We start from the raw sequence: 19,583 nt of genomic DNA, 5'->3' as shown, positions 1-19,583 counted from the left end.
ACGCGTGACCGCACTCGTACGTGGGGTCGCAACACGACCCGTCCCCTCTAAGCCCTCAGGCTCAAGGCACCCACGGGCGTGCCCGGGCCATGCCTGCCCGCAGCCGGCTGCACAGCCTCGCACCGCCGCGTTCTGCTTGCCTTCGACTCATCCGTGCGAGGCGTAACGGTGTGAGCCTTTGCCCGTGCTGCCCGGGTGGGCCCTGCATGTGCACGAATGCCCGCCGGGCCATCGCACGGCCACGCACGCCGCCCGCGCGTAAAGCAAGGTTTGGAAAACACGTCAGGGCGGGCGGCCAGAAACTTGCTGCCTTCCCTCCTCTCCCCTCTGCCGGCATGGCTGAAGTGACCCTCGGCACACACGTGGTGCTGGCAGGGAGCCTCAGCCCCAGGGGCAGAAATGGTCTATTAGCTTACAGCACAGGCCGCAGGAATGCCAGCACCTCACCCAGCACCGGGGCCAGACACGAGGGGCTCAAGGTCAGCGAGCGCTGACACCACATTGCCCCTCCAGCCCTCAGCCTCCTCGCAGCCCGGTAGCATCTTTCAGTTACTTAGACAGCAGTCGACTAGCTACCGCTACTTTTTAAAAAAGCCCTGCTTTGAAGCATCTGGTTGAAATCTACCCACGCTTTTGCTGTTAGTCAAGGCCTTGGTTGGCATTTACATCCCGTCGTCAGATAGCTGAGCGACACCACGCCCCCAAATCCCTACTGCACGCATTTGCCTGAAATATAAAGTGTGTTTTATCTACACATGCTGCTCCACAAGGGCGGTTATTTCTTTTCCTTTTAAAGCAAAAAACTTCTTCCTCTGCCTTACCGCTCTCCATCGTCAAAAAAGGCAAAGTGATAACCCATTTATTGCAGAACCGATAAGCCTATCTCACAGCGTGAGGAATTTGCGTATTGGTAGTGACGAGCAGTTTAAAAGCTGGTGACTCAGGTATCCATAGCTTGTCCATTTTGTAAGCGGTTATTGATACAAAAGAGTTAATTGTAGAAGGTACTGCAGAATACAATATACTAAATCTCCACATTGAGATTGCAATTACAATTCACGAACACATTAATTCAGGGAGCTGGAATAGATCTCGTACTTACAAATCATACTCCTCCTGATTTTGTGAGCGTTTTCTTAGGTCTACGGAAGTGTGGAAATGCTGAAATTAAAGAGAGCCATGTGTCACTATGCAATGGTCTATCAGCACCATGTATTAATTATCCAAATGCTCTTAGAGTCGGCAAGATAAACACAATAAAAATCAGTGTGAAAGCAGCCTTCAGCAGTTGGTGCTCCACAACTAAGTGGGACATGATACAGTTGGAATCTCTTTCTGAGTCACTTCCCCGGCCCCCCGCCCCGCATCAGGATCATGGCTTACCCCCCCACAATCAGTATATCGCTTTAAGATTAGCACACGGTACCTTTTTTTGATGCCCCATGACTGTTTTTGTTGCTGCTTTAATTTGGGCTGATCCCCCTTATTAAGGATTTTATTGTCTGCTCTTTCAGGGATCCCAATGAGTAAAGGAAGCAATCGCAATGATTAGTGAAGCATTTCTCTGTGTGTGGGCATACAGATGCCTTGAAAAGCAGCATCACCGTAGAACTTCCACTTTATAATTAATTTCACCCTTAAATTCCTGCATGATTTATCCTCTGAAAGAGAGCATTTAATTATAGTCTTGTACCGGTATCCAGATACCGAGTAATGCTGACACAATTGGAGCAATTCATTGGAATTTCCTCTTTCAGATTTGAATACATGGAAAACAAGTATCATACACGCATCTTAGTTTCATCTTTCTGTCATGTTCTTTGTCTCGCGGAATGCGATTCCGCACCTGGCATCCCCGCTTGCGGCTTTCGCCATCCTCTCCTCCACATGGAGACTGCCTCTCGGAATAAGGCTGGCACACGCCCTAAGAGCCAATTTTCCAAGAGGCTGTTCTCACTGAGTAGCGCCTTCCCGCACCAATAGGTTCACTGTAAGGTAGATTCACTGCATCCCACGGATCTGAGTACGGAGTGACATGTCTGTACAACGCCGAGAGGTAGCACTGGTTGGGCAACGGAGCTTGGTGGGAGCATTTCAGCCAGTGGCCTCAATTCCAGCTGGGGTGAACTGGCACACCCGGCTCCAGTCGATGAGGGACTTAGGCCGCTTGGCATCCGACCAGCGAGGAGCCCCCAGAACGCTTGGACATCTCAGGGTTGTCTTCCTTACAAAGTGTAACAAGTGTAGGAGGCAATACCTTAAGAGCTTGTGCAAAAGACTTGCTTTTATTACCTCGCAATGATTTAATAACCATCTTTCAAGATAACCTCTGTTTACAAAGCACATGTGCTCAACTCACATCCATGTTGGGCCTAATCCCCCCTTTCCACGTCACAGGTACTCGGACACAGCAGCAGATTCAGAGCAGTGATTATTTCACAGGTACGGATTGAGCTCCGTCTATTCGTTTATGTGTCTTTCCATGAACAGCATACCCTTTGCAATTCAGAGAGGAAAAATTACAGGTTCAATGTACATTTTTCTGTGCTTGAAAATACTTTTCCTCACGGTGATTTGTTGTAGAAGAATACACGTGTGTTCATGGCAATGAAGTGCCACTTGATGGATGTGTTTTTACATAACTAAAACCACACATGACGAGCGACCGCACTACTTACTTGAGCTGCTTTCTGTAGGACTTGCATCCAGTTTCATGCATTGCCGTTCTGGGGCTGGATCTGCATTGTTTTTGTCAACAATAAGACCTATTTCCAAAATCAACATTTTTTTGGTTAGAAACTATTTTCTAAACTGGAAGAAAATCATTCCTAGTCTTGCACTGAAGCACTCGGCACTGTCACACACACGCACAAAGTAACAAAAAGCAGCATTTTCATAAATTCCTGGAAAAAAAATCTGCCGGCATTTTTGAAAACAGCACCAGTGCATACGTCGGTACGTGTGTAAGACAAATTTTTATATATAGCAAGCTTTCACTGCACAGCATGAGGCACTCTCAAGAAACACTCTCAAGAGATCAGACAGCTAATTGGAGCGCAGGCCACTTGACAGCATTTTCACTTGAACTACAGGAAATTAATATTAAGCGTGAAAATCCTCAGCGGTAGAAAGCACGGGGCTCACACGTGAGTACACGCGCGCTAGGAAGGGACCATGTTTCACCGGGATGCACAGACGAGACAGTCCGGAGGAAACCGAGTAAGGAAAAACCTTGAGCCAGACTTGCTCCATGTAAAGGTCAGTTCCCAATCTGCCATGTATATGAGCGATGAATTAGGTCAACTGTTCTTAAACAACCAGGCTTTCCTATAAACTATCAGAGTTCAAAACGCTGCCCCCAAGGCTCAAAGTGGCTGATGCCTCTTCCTGTAAATGCAGTGAAGAGACAGATGTTTTGCTGCTTTAAAAAAAACAATCCCCCAAATTCACTGATTTCTGAGCCAACTTCTTGGGTCAGCATTAACTAGCAGTTTAAAAAAAGAAAGAAGAAAAACCCAAACAGCTTATTCCCATCCATCTCAGCGTGTCTTGGAACACGGACATGAAAAGGCAGACAGATCCGCCGGTTCATGCTGGATTGCTCCCTACAGGGCAGTTTTTAAAGTTTCATTCTTCTGGCTTGTATGAAATGTCCATTACTGTCCCCTGGGCAAGTCCGGAATGGCTCAACACATCTCACTGGCAGGCAGAGCTTCATAACACTCAGCTGGTGTTTTCCCTTTCTTAATTACAGCTCAGTGCTCCATGCTAAGTGATTTCTTAGCCTCCGAGGAGTTTGTAGCTTTTTTCATTTGCAGAGTCTTTTCACGGCCTCTGCTTTTACTTGCTGCTAAACAAACCTATGCAAGCATTTTATTTGTACCCATGTAAATGCTGTTATCAAACCAAGTCCCTCCGGTATCACGGCCCATATCTTTAGTAATTGTTTCTCCTTGCTCCGAGTCATTTGTGAAGAATATGAGAAGGACCAAGGTGGAAGAAAAGTAGTTTTCCCCACAGCATGGTGCAGGTCGCAAGCAAGCTGGGAGAACACCACCAGCCCCTTAGCCATCAGTCCTGTGTGCTGGTCTGTCCATCGACATGTCTTCCGAGTTCACAGAGTCACCTCTTCAACAGTATTCTTCATTCTCCAGGCAGATGAGAGTTAACCACTGAGAGAGAGAGAGCACATGCAAACATGATGACCGCCCGCCGTGACCGTTTGCCACGTGTACGCGTGGGTGCAGGTTTAGACCCCTGACCAGCGGCCAATATAACCGAAATCATTACGTGAAAGCGTGTTCCTGGTGGCTGACCGTGTGGCACATCCGCTTGACAGCTCTGCCCCGAGAGCGACGTCCATCTCGGGACAGGGAAACGACAGCCGGAACCACCACGATGGGGAGCGGTATGATTCAGCAGGCACTCACCGGCTCCTGTCGGGCTTTCACCAGAGCAGTCACTCCCGGCTACGGGCTCTCCACCGCAACTTCCATCCCTCTCCTCTATCTTGACCTGGACAGCCGGCGCAAGCACGGGAAGAGGAGGACACGCTGTATATGAGTGCCCCTGCCACAGGGAAGGGAAGACCTGCCTTGGGCTGGAGCAGGGACAGCTCTAAGGCCCGCGCTGAAGCCTAAACAGCAGGCCATGCGCGCATGCGATCAGCAGAGCCCTCTGCCTCTCACCCGCTCTGCTTGGGAACCGTGGCCATCAGCTGAGCCGGTACACAGGCCTCAGCTACAGCGGCTTCAACCCCTCCGGCCAGGCGATTTCGGCCCTTTCACTTCTGCAGGGGGTGAGGGGATAAAAGCGGGGCAAGAGCGGAGCAGAAGCTGCCTGGCGGGCTATTTCCCAGCCGCAGGGTTCCCGTGCTTGGCCTGCTGAACGAGAAGAGGCAGCACCGAGCTGTGACTCGCCCTGCGCTCCAGGCCCTGCACCGCCAGCGGGACTGCAGCCGTCCGCAGACGCCGCATTTTGGCTGCGCCTCAGCGGTGACTGTCACCTGCACGCCAGCCATGCGCACGGGGAGCTGGGGCACCCCGACACAGGAATGTGTCGTTAGCGATGATAGAGTAAACAGCAATTCACCTGAAACCAGCTTAGCCAGCACACGTTCCAGAAACCAAATCTAGGAAAGAGGCACGGGTCCACGGTGTATTTGTTTGGCCTGGTAACTAGCGCTAGGCATGGAGGAGATGCACTTAGTGGAATTCCCCCATCCACTAGCATTATGGGACACTCCCATTACTGTTCTGATAATTACTGTTAATCATTACTATTACTGAAGTGACCAAAAAAAAAGGCTGTCAGGATCAGGCCTTTATTGTGCTGGCTGTTGTCATGCAGAGGTGATGAGACAGCCTGCCCCAGGGAACCTATAAACACGGGTGCCCAATCCATCGCTACAGTCCTGCTCCAAACTAGGACACCGTGGTCCGCAATGAAGCTCCCCTACAACTCCAGCATTAATAAGCCACGGCGCTCCCTCCGGCTCACATCAGCTTGGAGCCAGGCTGCTCGCATCACGCTCTCTGGCTGCTGAGATGCGGCTAGAAGGGAAAGAAGCTGATGAGGAATACTTTGGGGTCACCACAACACTGAGCAAGATGTTCCCATTCTGTGTTTTCCCTGTCTGGGCCCAACCTGCTATAAAAGTCCATATTCTTTGATCTCCAGTGAATTTAGTACCAACTCCCGAGAGCCAACCCTGAGTCACATGGTATGCGGAAACCTCCAGGGTTCGGTTGGGGAATGACCAAGACTGTGTGGAATCATCCTCTAGTCACCTTCTCCTCCCATCCACGGTCTGACCATCACCTCAGGTATCCAAGCCTCCCCAGACACTCTTCCTAGGCCACAGACTGAAGAAGAGGATTAGCCAGCTTAGCCACAGACTGGGTACCCACCGAGAGCCCCAGGGAAAGGCTGTACCCTCCGTGGGGCTGAGAAGGACAAAAAATTCCAGCACAGGTGGGAGCCGTCTGCTTGCAACATTGATTTTTTCCTCCCACATACGCAGGTCCGGCTGCTGTCAGCCACTGGCAAAGGAGACAGACCCCAGCTTTCCGGTCAAAGCTAGCTGTTCCCCAAACCGCCTGGGGAGCGCGGCCTAGATTCCTCAAAAAAGACTAAAAAAGGAGAGCACAGCAAACCCAAACGTGTTCACCCCTGCACGTTTCTTTGCTCTCTCAGCAAGGAGCTGTGGGTTTGCCCAAGGGGGAGGCAAAGGCGTAGGCCTACCTCCAGGCCAAGTCCCCCCGGGAACTCATCCTCACATCTCCTCCCATGGGTGGGGAGGGTGCTGGTCACCTGTTGCGTGCATGGGATATGGGACCGGGAGAGGGATCTGCAACCACATGTCCTGGGGGAGAGGTGCCAGCAGCCGGTCAGCTGCCTGTGACGCTTCCACGGATAACACCTCTGCGTGGTATCTACACATCCACCCCCTCATCCTCGTTCCTGCAGCTTGATGTTATTTAAGAGATGTGGGAGATTTCCTTTATGACACTCAGAACGCATGCGTGTAAATCAAGTGGGACAGGACAAAAGGCCGGGGCTGGGTTTAATTAGGCTGGTGTCGGTTATTAAATTCGGAACAGCGCTAAGCTAGGGCTGGCAGTACTTGATCAATGCTCCTGCAGCTGGGGTCTTTGTCCTTCGTACGTGAAAAAAAGGGCTACGGATAAGGGTCAATTAGCCAGAGCTGCCAAACACACGGTCGGCTTCTGAATCTAGTTCAACTCCTCAATAACAACCGTCCCTCTTCAGGACTTGGAAAGAAAATAGGCATCCCTAAAAAGTACTTTTCTGTACGGGTCCGAAGAGAGGCTGCACATGAGGTGCTCGGGACGAGGCACTTTTGCCCACTGACTTGCAGCATGCCTACAGCAGAGGTCACCCCATCGTACATAAACACGCTCACGTTCCAGCTCCACACCCAAATTAATCTACCCTGCCCAAACCAAGCACACCAGCAACCCGGCAGCAACCGAAACAGAAAGACCATGAAGTTAGCGCAGGAGACGGCCTGTCGTAGGCGAAACATGCCAGATGCGAGAGCCCGTGCAGAACACATGCCCGCTCTTTTGTCGCCGTCCCGGCCTCTCAACCCTTCCCCCTGATTTTGTTCTTGTAATATTGCCCTTTGTGAACCAGGAGAGAGATTTCCAGGAAAGGCTGGCTGTACACAAAGCTAATTACCCATCTTTCCAAATCAGCCACTTTAAAGGGCGCACAGGTTAACTAAACTAAAAAAAGAAGAGGTCTCTCTGCATGTCTCTTTCCCCTCTCTCCCAGAGCGCTCTTATGCAACGCGCCGTGCGTTGCTGCGTGCATTGGATTACACTGGGGCAACTTTGATTACCGTGTCACGTATCATCAGAGTTGCCAACTGCATTGCAAATGTGGGAATTGTCTTTTACGTAGATCTAAATAACATCGGAGCCTTTGGGCAATGGCCTTCGATTGTTTACACGGTTTTCATAAACAGGATACTAACAATTTCTAAATATCCTGTTGGAAATCCCTCAGCTGTACTTGCAAGCTCACAATAGACCAGTTTGATCTGTGCCCATCAGCAATAAGTCTCTCTCTCTGCATAACCGCTACTGACCACAACAATTGCCTCTAATTGTACGTACCTATGCTTCTACTTCACGGCTTCTACAAATTGTTTCTGCAGTTGGTATATCTTTACAGCCTTTGCTCCGGGACTATAAATCAAAGAAGTAATATATTATTGTTGTCATCATTTTCCATAGGCTTGTGTTCTGTAGTTCTCATTCAGGTAGAGAAAGCAAGGGAATCAGAGTGGTCTCCGTTCCTGTTGCTACATTTTACCTAAAGGTAGGGTTTTTTTCCCCTTCACGTAAACTTCCACTCCAGCTGAACGAAGACGGTGACATGCACGCGTACGCGCAGACACACGCGCACAGAAAAACCTGAAGTATTCTTGGGAATTCCTTAGGTGTTGCAAAATAGGGCGTTTCGATGGAGAAGAATTAGATACCTGTCCATAATCCTGCAAATTTTCTGCAGTAAATCTAAAAATACCTTTCGAAAAGAAGTCGTAACACTAACCTCTTGTGTTTTAGCAGTCCACCTCAGGACATATCCTCTCAGCAGAGTTAGAGAGAGGCTCAAAGTTCCTTCTAAGCTAAATACGTTATTAAAAGCAATGCACGCCTACCCCGGTTGGCACATATTTAACTGACTAGGTGGCTAACTATGGGGGACGGAGGAGTTGCCTTCACAGAGAGGGAAGCTCCAGCTTGGAAGCTGACAGAAGAACAACAAGAAGAACCCTCGGTGTAGAAGCACCAAGATGTGTCACTGCTAATCCACATGTGAATAACCCACTACCAGGACCGCGCTGATGCAAAGTAGTGCAACCGTTCGTCCTTAGCTCCAAAACAAGTGCCCTAAAGAACTATAACTCCAGGCTACAACTGTGCTACCTAAGGTCGGATGTCAGTAAAGCATTCAAGAAATAACAGTTGACCCCACCTTACATACTATTTGGGCAGGTGAGGGAGTCCTCGTAAGAAGGAATATTGTTGCTGTCTCAAAACATGTTGCACCTAAAAGAGATCTTGTCTCAGCTACCTGGTGCCCTTTGAAGTTCAGAGCGATTTCTGACCAAACCCCCGGGGTCTGCACATTACACAGACCCTAACGTTGTCTCCATGAACTTTCATGCTTCCCTGAGTCAAGCCGGTTTCCCCCAGCTCCCATATCCCCATCTCTGTCATACCCTTGCCTGCAAAACACATACGGCCTCCCATCCAAGGCGCCATCTCCCACACAGAGACAGTCAAGCCGTGCACTGCAGTAAAAGCTGTCTGTCCCAGCCAGTCCAGCTTACTGTCCTTGCTGAAGACAGTTCTGAAAATAAAGAGGGCACAGCTTATTATCCTGGCCTCTTTGGAAGGGCCGTGACAGCCCCTTAGCTACGTCCTTGTCCCAGAATTGCACCTGTAATCTATTTCCCAGCGTCACGGGCTCTTCTTTCGCAGAGCAGTCCCGCTTCTCTAGCGGCACGTGCGGCATGCAGCAATCCTCGCTGGCCACTAGCTGGGCCCACTCTAAAACCCAGCCTTTCTCCTCTCCTTGCTCCCAGCGGGACGCTACATAGCTCATCTCCCAGCCACGTCTCCTCTGTCACCGGCACATTGGCATCCTCTCCCATCTCCCGGTTCCAATCCCCTACAGCCATTGATCGCTGCTTTGTCTGACCGCAGTCCCGAACAGCCACCGGGCAGAACGGCAGTGTGTAAGGCCAGGATCGCCTGGCACAAAATACATGCTGGCACCTGGTGGTCTTGCAATGATTTTTCTTCCCAACAGTCCTCAGTATATATGGGATAAAGGTACTGGACTTGCCAGTCTTGTTCATCCCGCACAAAACTCCAGGGAGACGGAGATAAACTTTCCTATGTTTCATGATCTCCCCATTCTGCACCTCCTCCCCCCTGCACACACATTTCCCTCAGACTTGGGCAAAAAGGACATGAGTCACGCGCTGTGTCACAAACAAGAACAAACTTGAACACGTCTCATTTCGGATGGATTCTCAGAATAACCTCAGTGGGGCCGGTGTCACCAAAACCTTCATAGACAGGACCCGTTTTCTTCTTCTCTCCTCCTGTGCCAGTCACTTGGGTGAAAGGAACGGGAGGGCAGGAGAGACCGCTCCTGACATTCTCTCGGCCCCCGAGAGCAGCCTTTGCTCTGCCCGAACAGCAGATGCGGGGCACAGACTGCTCGGGTGTCATTCCTGCTGTCACCACAAGTGGGAAATGTTGGGCCCATTTTTCACACCTCTAACCCATCCTTAGCACCACCCAACACAGACGATCGCATCTGAAATAGGTGTTCACGGTAAGCAAAGCGTTCGTAAAATTTTTCTTTCATCTAAAACCATGAGGAAAAGGCAGTGGTGTGAAGTTCTGTCGCTACCCATTCTAAGGTAAATCACTGTGTACCGCACTATGAAGTCAGCTGGGCTTCAGATGGCTTTGGAGATAAAGCAGGAGGAAACTGTAACTTACACCCACTACAAGTGTATCTACGGCTAAGGAATGAGATAACTATATGCCCTCGGGGAGATATGAGAGGCATTTCAAGCATAAAAATTGCTTACCTTTCCCTTACCAGGTAGGCAGATAAACACAAATGTCTCTGTTCAATAGTGCCTGACAGTCTGATGTAAGCCCTCAAAAGCAAAGGAAATTAAGGCTTAGAGGCAAGCACGGTGCAAGGACAGGCAACCCCAATGACAGAACGCTCCCCATCGCCTCAAAAATACGCAGCTCCGGAGAACTGCAGGAGCTGGCAGACATGATGGGCAAAGCGGGCGTGGGAGGGCAGCGGCTGGCGCTTCCGTGCTTGACACGGAGCCCTGGGAGTTTCACAAGGGCACTGCCATCTTACCGGTGCTGCGCTGCTTTCAGACTTTCAGTCACGTGGCGGCTGGGATAGACACTGCTTACCGCGTGCTAAGAGAGGGTGGGAGCAATTCCCTTTACTGCTCTTGCCAAAAGCCTCTATTAGTATATGTTATGAAAGCTCCAGAGAGGCAAAACATTCCTAAAACCACTTTATTAAAGTTAGTAACACCCGAAACTCCCCCCAGTTGTTTATGGATGGTAGGGCTGAAGGAGGCAAGCAGCACAAAAAAAAAAGGCAGAGAAGCTTCACTTTCTCTGCAGTGTGATGGGCCAGGGGAGCCTCCCTATCATTTCTGCTGCTAAAACGCTGCCCGCTTTCCCTACCCGTTCTCCATCTACAGGTGCTACGTTTTCCTCAAGGACTAAGTATCCGTTTACCATCCCCCAGCACCTATGAACTACCGTCACAGTCTGTAATAGTTCCATCCCTGCGGCTTTCCCCTGTAGCTATTTTGATAGTTCTCTGATGGTACCACCGAGGCACGCACAGCGTCTGCCACTTACCGAACGCACAGGCGGAGGCAGAGACTTGTACCCGCATCTCCCGTGATCCAGACTCCTGCCCTGCTCGCAGATCGCTTCCTGCGTGGACGGCGAGGCTGAGTAGCGCTGGCTGCCTCCCAGACTCCTTTTCCTGATGCTCCAGCCCCGGTCCATGCTGCGGGAGAAAGAAAATTTAAAGCTGACCGAGGAGAGATTTACAAGTGGCAAAACTGTGTGGTCATTGTATTCGAATGTGACGACTACTCTGTCCCTTGGGCCTGTTTACTCTGCAAGTTAGGACACGTCAGATGCTGTGCACGGTGGCCTCGGCAAATCAACCCAAGCTTCTTGCCCATCGCTGCTTCCTCACCCTTAGCACAGGGTAAACTAACTTTTGGCTCATGTCTTGTACCCAGGTAGCTTGTTGCTTTACAGAAGAGACAAGAGATTTACAAGGTCTACTGTTTGAGACGGACCCATGTTTGAGCTCAAGCTTCTGAACTAACTAACAGGCCTCCTCCTGAAGCAGATGCAAGCTTTCATCTAATTTCTCATGATATGCAGAAACCTTTGCTTTGATTTCTTTGGCAGTGACTTGCAATAAATCATATGGAATCGTAGCTCTGCGTTATTTCTATTAAGTTATCGTTTTTGCATTTTGCATAGGACCCTAAACCTTGGGGGAATTTAATGTGTGGAAAGGACCGGACTAAAGATTTTGTGCAGAATATGAAGAACCACCCACCAGTGTTACTAAGTTCCACGCTGTCCGGAAACAGAGGTTTTCCCTCCTGCAGTCAGCAGCTATTAGCTATTCATTGTAAACAGTCTCTTGTCTCTTGCAAACTCCGCAACTTCTCCACACGCTCCGGGCCGTACAGCCGCCTGTGCCCCTCTGTTCAGCGTCACCAAGTCTCTACTCTTTTACCCTTCATCCCTTACTACTGTCTTTACACACACGAGCGTGGAGCTGCTGCACGCCGACCGGGCCAGGCCACCCCGCAGCCACCACAGGCTGTAACCAGCCTAACACATGTAGAAGCATGCGGGGCCGTGGTCTGCCCGGAGATGCTTCATACGCAGGCCCTGGTCTGCACCTTTGCCAACTCTCCCCAGCATTGCCGGGGTTTGGGTTTTCTTCCCCCCCCCCGCCCCAACTGAGTTCTTCTAAGGATAATGGGATGTTTTCTGCAGGGCTTTCTGCACATGTGCTTATCTGCGAGAACCTCAGTTCTAGGCTAACAAAGATTATTTTTATGAGAAATAAAAGACAAACTTGCTGTTCAACGTGACCAAACCTCCTGTAATCTAAGTCAGAGCCTCAGCTCCGCATCAGCACAAGGTATGGTATGCACATTAACGTCAGAGATTTTCCATCATACACACAGGGTGCCCCTTTGTCAACATTTGACTATGTTTTTCTACGTCAACTAGACACTGATCACAGAAAATATCAGTTAGCATAACAGAAATTCTACGTGTGGCAGCAGACAGCTAAAGGGCCGAAGGAAGAAGGACCAAATAACAAAGCAATGCACATTCTTAAACAATCGTATTCATATGTTTCGAAGACAGAGGCAATTTAGCTCATATCTGCATTATGTTTTCTTTCCATACAAATAGATACAACTATTCGTATTGAAGCAGAGAAACAATCTCATTTTAATTCACTTTAATTATGGATAATGCACACAGACTCCAGAAGTCCTGCGGTAGGCACGAAGGACTGATGGACCGCTGATACAAAAATCCCACGAAACTACACAAACTCTAATTCCCACCGCTGTCGGGTGTTACTTCACAAGTCACTGCTCAAAATCGACAACGTTAATTCTGCTACAATTTCGTCTGCGTGAACAGGAGAGGCAGAATCGCTCCAAACGTGACAGACGCCCCTGGATTCTCCTGTGTCACAGGACACACGAGCCCCTTGCGCTCTGCTCCAAAGCCTAATGAAGTTGATGGCAACATGCCCAGGATTTCAACAGGCTCTGTCCAAACGGCGCCCAAATATTGTCAAGTGCCCCCGAGCTTTATCCTCCACCCAGGGTTTTTTAACCTTCTAGTAATATCCAAAGCACACTTCCACTGAGTTGCTGCTACTGAGTAGCATGGTGGCTTCTATCTCTTACCTTGCTCTTCTTCTATCTCATGGTACTGCTTAGTAAACACCTCAAACAAATGGGAACCTTTAAGAATCCCATGGCACTCAGAAAACATAAACACCTAAATACCCCAGGATCAGACGATGCAAGCAGCCTAAGTCTGCATCCGCTGAAGTAAAAAAATTTTCCTGTAGCCTGCAGCAGGGCTTGGAGTTAGGCCAGAGCTAATAGGGAAAAATCACAGATCCCTACTTTATGATTAATTCTCTTGAAAAGCCTTCAGTGGAGACATTCAATTGCTACATTTCACCAATACGTAATGGTTTAAATAGCAATCAAACTAACCCTACTTGGAATCATCCAAAATACCCCTTTTAAAGACTTTCCAGGCTGCAGTTTGAATCTGGCACCTGAATTACAAAAGGCCACTAGGCGAGTTTATAGCGGTATACCTCACAGGGGTATATTCCCTCCGCCTAAACGGACCGAGCAAGTCAAACCCGTGCGGACACGTGCTGAGTAACAGGAGAGAAAAGCAAGGACAGAAAGCTCCGTCTCTTTCTTCCCAATCCCGTGAGAGCTCTCGCAGGTTCTCCTCAGCAGCATGCAGCTCGTCCCTCAGCAGAGCTCAGAACCAGGGTTAAAATGCTCCTTTGCGGCTCTCCCCTGTGACCCCTTCAAGGGAACACGCTCCACACCGAATCAACCTCCACGTTGGCACTTGCTTTTGGTGGGAAGAGGGGACATCTGCTTTGGGTAGGCCGGGAGGGACGAACCTGAAAGGAACCATGCTGGGCCGGAAGGTCCAGGGAAGAACGTCAAAGGCATCACAGTTCGGTCCGACTACCCCCGAACTCCTCACGGTTTCGCTGAGGTCATGGCCATTTCTGTGCAGACCTCAGAGCATGTGTGTGTTGGTGCAAGGTCATGTCCTTTGCCTGTGTCACTCCCTGTTCTTCTTGGGAACAACCAGGAAGAAACTCCTGGTGTTTCTTGGCTCCTGCACACATTTTTCACGCACAGGGGAGCACCTAGCCCATAGAGAACATTTTTTGCTGCTGTAATCTTGATGGAAAAGGTAGTTAGTGATGGAGGATGGAATTCAGGAGATGGCTGACAAGTGCTTGAGGGAAAGCTTTCAAATATATTTGCACATGAGAAGTCGTGAACGTGCCACCAAAAAAGTCAAGAGAAGTATTAACAAGGCAAGGGGAAAGGGCGAGACAATTTCCTGTCTTTCAGCTCCTCGGGAGCCCTGCCTGCATTTCAGTGTGCCAGTTCAGTCCGGTAAACCCGGGCAGCCGAAAGGGCACTGCTCTGAGAGCGGCAGCAGACACCACAGAAGTCATCCGTGGGCAGGAAAAGTTACCAAATGAGCAAACACCATGCTTTAACCTGTAGCTGTTGGATGCACGCGGGAGCTTACGCGGTCATACCCAGTTACGAGAGGGCACGGGGAGCTGCAGGCACTGCTCTAGCGGGGCTAACTTCTGCCTGCTTGGCATCCACAGCAAAATCAGATGTGCCTTTGTTCAATCAGATCCTTTACAGCACCAGCCCGTGAACTACCAAAAAGGGGTTTGCGACACAACCACCAAAGCCAGCTCTACCGCTGGCGCCTGCGTTCACTTAACCGGGGTCCACACAGGCGGTAGGAAAAGTTAAGGGGTGATGTTTTAGGCTACGCAAGCCCAGCTGCGCACGCTCATGCTCGCGTAGGGGCTACGGACAAGCTGTTTGGCTTTAAAAGCGTAAGCGGGAAACCAGAACGCAGCTGAACCAGAGGCCGATGCACTGAGATATGCATCTCCTGTGACTTTCCACAGATCTTACTCTGCCGTTGGGGAACTAGTCAGCTGTCCCCAAACTTACTTCTGGGTCCTGAACTTTGTTTTGCTTTGCAGTACTCCATCCTGTTTCTTTTTCCTTGTTTTACAGGATCAGGGTGGAAGTGACTGATTTTACAGGTTCATTAAGCAGAGTGCCTTTCGCCAGGCTCAACTTGCTGTCATCTTCTTGTTACACATAAATTGAAATTCAGGTTTCTGCACCTCACCACCACCCTGAGAATAAGGCAGCAGGAGAAATTAGCAGCAACTCCTACTTGAAGGTTTTTAAACCAACACTATTTCAGCCATCAGGTATCAAAGCATTTGTTCCTTTGTGCGGACTCAGATCTGATCTCAAGTCAAACAGAAAGACGAGGCCCCAGAGCCTAACTGAACGGGAATCGCACATTCAATTATTCCCCTTGCTGGAAAGGAACAAGAGTAGTATAAAGAGAGGCTGGCTGTTCTTCTGGACCTGCACTGTCCATTGCAAGGGAAACCCTCAGCACTCACAGATCAGCACCGATGCTGCTAACATCAGTAAGGCTGCAGCCATCAAAAGCAGCCAAGACGGGGACCAACACAGAGCTAAGTGTTGTTCACCTGGACAGGGCAGACACCGTGTCCCCTTCACAAGTCCAGTGGCAGCACCTGCTTTCCCACCCTTGACAGCAGCTCCTCTCCCTCCCCTGCCCGTGTCTGCAACCGCAATAAATCCCAGCTTGCCAAGTTTCAGTGCTTGCACTGCGAGAGACAGAAGGCAGATTAAGCTACCAAAGTCCACCCAGTGTCGCGCCAGAGCTACAAGGACTTTTACCCAACAAACCGATGCCTTAGATATGAAGAGTTCCCAAAAATCACACACACAGGTAAGGCTCTTGGGGGCTCCTCCTTGCGTTTCTCTTCCTGAGCAGCACCCCTCCAATACAGGCACACAGACATATGATGTTACAGCCTTGAAAAGAGGGGAGAAGGCACAAAACTATTGGCCAAATCCTGCATGTTCTCGTTACGTGGCCTGTAAGTCAAGGTCCCCCCTCGGTGTCCCTGCCTGCCACTGACTCATCTCAGCCTGCTTCACCCACCCCGTGGGTGGCTGCTGGGCCGCCTGGCTCGCAAAGCAGGGATGCACCAAAGTGCCCAGGTCCTCCCTGTTACGTAAAGCCATCACAGCTACCTGCGATGCCGATCTGTTGCCCCGCAACCTTTAAATTCTGAATTAGCATCTATTAAGACAGCTTCCTGGAACAGTGCTCATATTCAAATCTGCTGCCGGGCTCTGTCAAATGCCTGGCAGAAGTCAATAAAATGCAGTTCATCATGGGATTTGCCATAACAATGGGACACAAACAGACTTAGTCTTACGTATAGAAATGATGTCAAACAAATTAGCTTTGCCCGAGTTAGTCAGACACTCTTGCAAAGCACGGCCCTGTCCTCTCATGTCTCAACCCCGGTTGTGCTATTTGTCAGATGGAGCTGCGGAAAGGCATCTTTGCACACCAGCCTTCAACATGGGAGACAGGGGAAGGGTTCTTGCATTTCCCCCTACCCCCCTGCCAAAAAAAAAAAACAAAACCCCAAACCCCAACCACCCAAAACCCCAAACAACAATCCAAAAAAAAGCACAGAGCATAACACGTTTCAGGTAGCAACAGTGACAAAGCTCTAACGCTCCTGTCCCTGAATTTGCAAACAGCAACAGCTACTCCGAAGGCCGGGTTTCCAGAAGCAATTCGGGTCCGAGGCAGCGGGCACGGGCACTCGACTCTGGGCTGGCAGACGTACCCCGTCTAGGAAGCTTTCCCACGACGGCCGCCTCAGGCTGGCTCTCCATCAGCCCGCCCCTGGTCAGCCAACGGCAGTGCCGCCGTGCCGCATTTTGGGCTGTCACAACCAGGAAACGCACCCGGACACTTGCATGTCGGGTATTCCAAGTACAGCAAACTGTACTGTTGCTTAGTAAAGGACCAAATACTGTTAAGAAGAAACATCGCTAGGGAATCTTTACAAGGAAACTTGTTTGCCAACATTCACCAGACAAATTCAACTCAAAGCTTTCATTAAAAATTAGGGTTTAAGTGACTCAGTGTTAGACATGGAATCAAAACCTTGCATTTGGACACCTCTGACCTTTTGGAGTTGGACAACTGAGCCCAGAGCTTCAGCTCAAGTTCACAGGTGGCCTTGTTTCCACAATAGGGCGAAACACCCCCAAACCATCAGACGGAAAACTCCCCCAACATGGTAATGGAAGACATGCCTCAACTCCCAAGTTCAGCTCATCTGGAACTGCTCCAGAGAATAAGCATTTAAAACTGTTTTTACCCTAACTTGTCTGTGAAATTTTGTCTCACAGACTATTTTTATGTTTGTAGTTTAAAAAAAAAATAAAATTAGCATTTTAATGTGACTCCCAACAACCTAACAATCGGTTTGGACCAGCTACACGACAGCTTCTAACTCGCCATGTGAACGGTTGCTTCTAGGTGTTCTTAATAGCAGGATACGGCCCATAGCTAACCTTTAAAAATCAGCTAGGCGGAAGAGTCCGTGACAGAAGCCTTCTGAGTGTTACACTGATCTTTGTGTACCACTTACTGCTTCCTTTTTTACTTGCTTTTCCATGCGAACATTTATCGATCTGAAGCCCCAGGAAGACAGACAAAAAGATTTACACTTGGGCACCACCAATTTCTATCCTTCCATCAACAAGGTATCCACCAAACGCAGCAAACAGCAACTTGGTGCTCCTTCCAGCTCTTGGGCCTCTGCTGTTCCCTCAAAGCTAAAGACAGGATGTTGGTCTGCAATCAGGAGGAAAGCACTCGCCTAGATCCTGGAGGGGCAGGCCAAAGGCCCAGGGGCTATGGCCACGTCTGCTGCCTTGCAACTTAGACACAGCAAGCTGCCCTTTTCTGTGCCTCTATTTCCTCTTCTATCACCTCATCCGGCCTCCTACAAGAGAGGCATTCACCTCTTTTCGCTACGGCTACCGAGCCTCTCCCCGATGGGTCTGCCTGCCCACACCGGCAAAGGGCTTGCCTACCGAGCCGAACTCCGCTCCCAGCCCAAACCAGTCTGTGCCCCAGCTGCTAACGCAGCAGCGGCATGAGAAGGTGCTCTTCCCCTCTGCACAGCAACTGGCTAAAGGGGCCTGGCGCAGCAGTGCTCCCAGCCGTAGCACAACAAACCTTTTCCTCCTCAGCGCCCATCGGTGGTGTCGGCTGCGCCGTGACACCTCCTCCTTCAGCTTGCCAAAAGCCTACTCTTACCGAGCCTGCTCTTGCTCCCATCCGATTCAGCGAGAGTAGGAGCAGTCCAAAGTCTAGTCATAGTACAAGATTTTATTGCTGTCATGATGATTAATGACTACTTACACTGAGCTTTTAATGAGTAGCTGCACTTTTGTTCATTTACTGGGTCATAAAGAAGGAGTCCCAAATGATTTCCTGCATTTATAGTACAACAGGGACCTCTACAGGCGTCTCCCTCTTCAGAGCAAGGCTAAGGACAGGACGCGAACGAGCAGCCACACATCAGTGCAGATACCCCCAGAACTCTGCAACACAGAGAGACCACAGAGCGCTGAGCTGTGCAGACAGCGCTTTCAGTCTCTCTGTCGGCAGGTCAAGTTGCTCACTGGCACCTTCGGGCCGCCGAAGCGACACCTTGAAAAGCAAGCCATAACCAGAGCATTTTTCCTACTCCTCATTTCTCATGCTAATCTTCCTAGAGGCTGGATCCAGCTACCCCACTGCCATGAAGCTGTGGGGTTCCACACCAGCAGCTACTGAAACGAGCAGGTCTGCTGAAGACCCTGCCTATGATGGGCTAGAGATAACTGAATATAGTCTTCAGATTATTTATCAGCTTCATGGAAATTGTCTCATTTCAAACACTTACATTTTGTCATGGTACTTCTCTGAATAGCTTCAAAAGAACACACAAACAAAAAATTTGTACTCGTGTCATACAAGACAGAGTTGACATGAATACTCAAAAAAGAAACTCTTGCTGCTTGCCATCAAACTTTCATTTTACCAAGACTGACCCCTCTTTCCCCTCTATCAAAACCATTAGGGCGTTATCCATCTACTAGAGAACCATTTCTGAAAAGAACTCAAAGGAGCAGAAGACTGATCTATCGGCTGTAGCACTAGGAGCAGCTTTGCAACGTTTGATGCCTCTCCTTCCTGTTCCATTAACCCCTCCCTGCCTCAGTTCTCCACAGCACATCACCCCCACAGCACCGCCTCGCTTCATGGGGGTGCTCTGAAGACAAATCCAGTAAGGACTGCAAGCTTCAGGGGTCAGCGGAGCTATTCTGAACTTAATTATTAAATCAATTATTTTGCCAAGTTAGCCTTCTGTTTGTGGGATGCTTTTCCGACTACAGTGTATTTCCTGGACCACAAATTAAACAAAATATGCAATGGGTGTGAAGAAGGACAAAGCTGTAAGATTTTGCTGAGCGCCATACAGTTTCGGGGTTTTTTTTTTTGTTTTGTTCTGGTTTTTGTTTCGTTTGGGGTTTTGGGTTTGTCGGGTTTTGGGTTTTTGCTCTTTTTCAACAAGTCCAGAGTCACTAGCAAGTAACCAGTTTCACAGCTAGTTCTTCAGACACAACCCAGTACTAACAGTCAGACCGCAGGCCAGTTAGCCTTGTCCCAGCCACACGAGCACAAATCAGTTTTTCACTTTTGACGTGCACT

The 19,583-nt window shown here is 49.5% G+C and overlaps 1 protein-coding gene across 5 annotated transcripts in view; it reads right to left on the bottom strand.

The window, feature by feature from the left end:
- Positions 1–1,116: 1,116 nt before the first annotated feature.
- MTHFD2L (methylenetetrahydrofolate dehydrogenase (NADP+ dependent) 2 like) overlaps positions 1,117–19,583 on the bottom strand; it is a 65,277-nt gene continuing 46,810 nt past the window's right edge. For 3 of the 5 annotated variants that reach the window (XM_054824134.1, XM_054824138.1, XM_054824135.1), the window contains 3 exons: positions 10,956–11,109; positions 2,679–2,765; positions 1,117–1,161 (listed from right to left, as the gene is read on the bottom strand). In XM_054824134.1, the coding sequence (XP_054680109.1) occupies positions 2,712–2,765; positions 10,956–11,109 (208 nt within the window). In that variant the 3' untranslated portion in view covers positions 1,117–1,161; positions 2,679–2,711. Of the gene's footprint in view, positions 1,162–2,678; positions 2,766–10,955; positions 11,110–19,583 lie in introns of those variants that run through there. The other 2 variants (XR_008576870.1, XR_008576871.1) reach the window with 2 other exon arrangements.

This window comes from Grus americana, chromosome 4 (genome assembly GCF_028858705.1).
Source record: "Grus americana isolate bGruAme1 chromosome 4, bGruAme1.mat, whole genome shotgun sequence".
NCBI lineage: Eukaryota > Metazoa > Chordata > Aves > Gruiformes > Gruidae > Grus > Grus americana.
The sequence above is the reverse complement of the archived record's forward strand: the minus strand, read 5'-3'. Positions and strand labels throughout refer to the sequence as shown.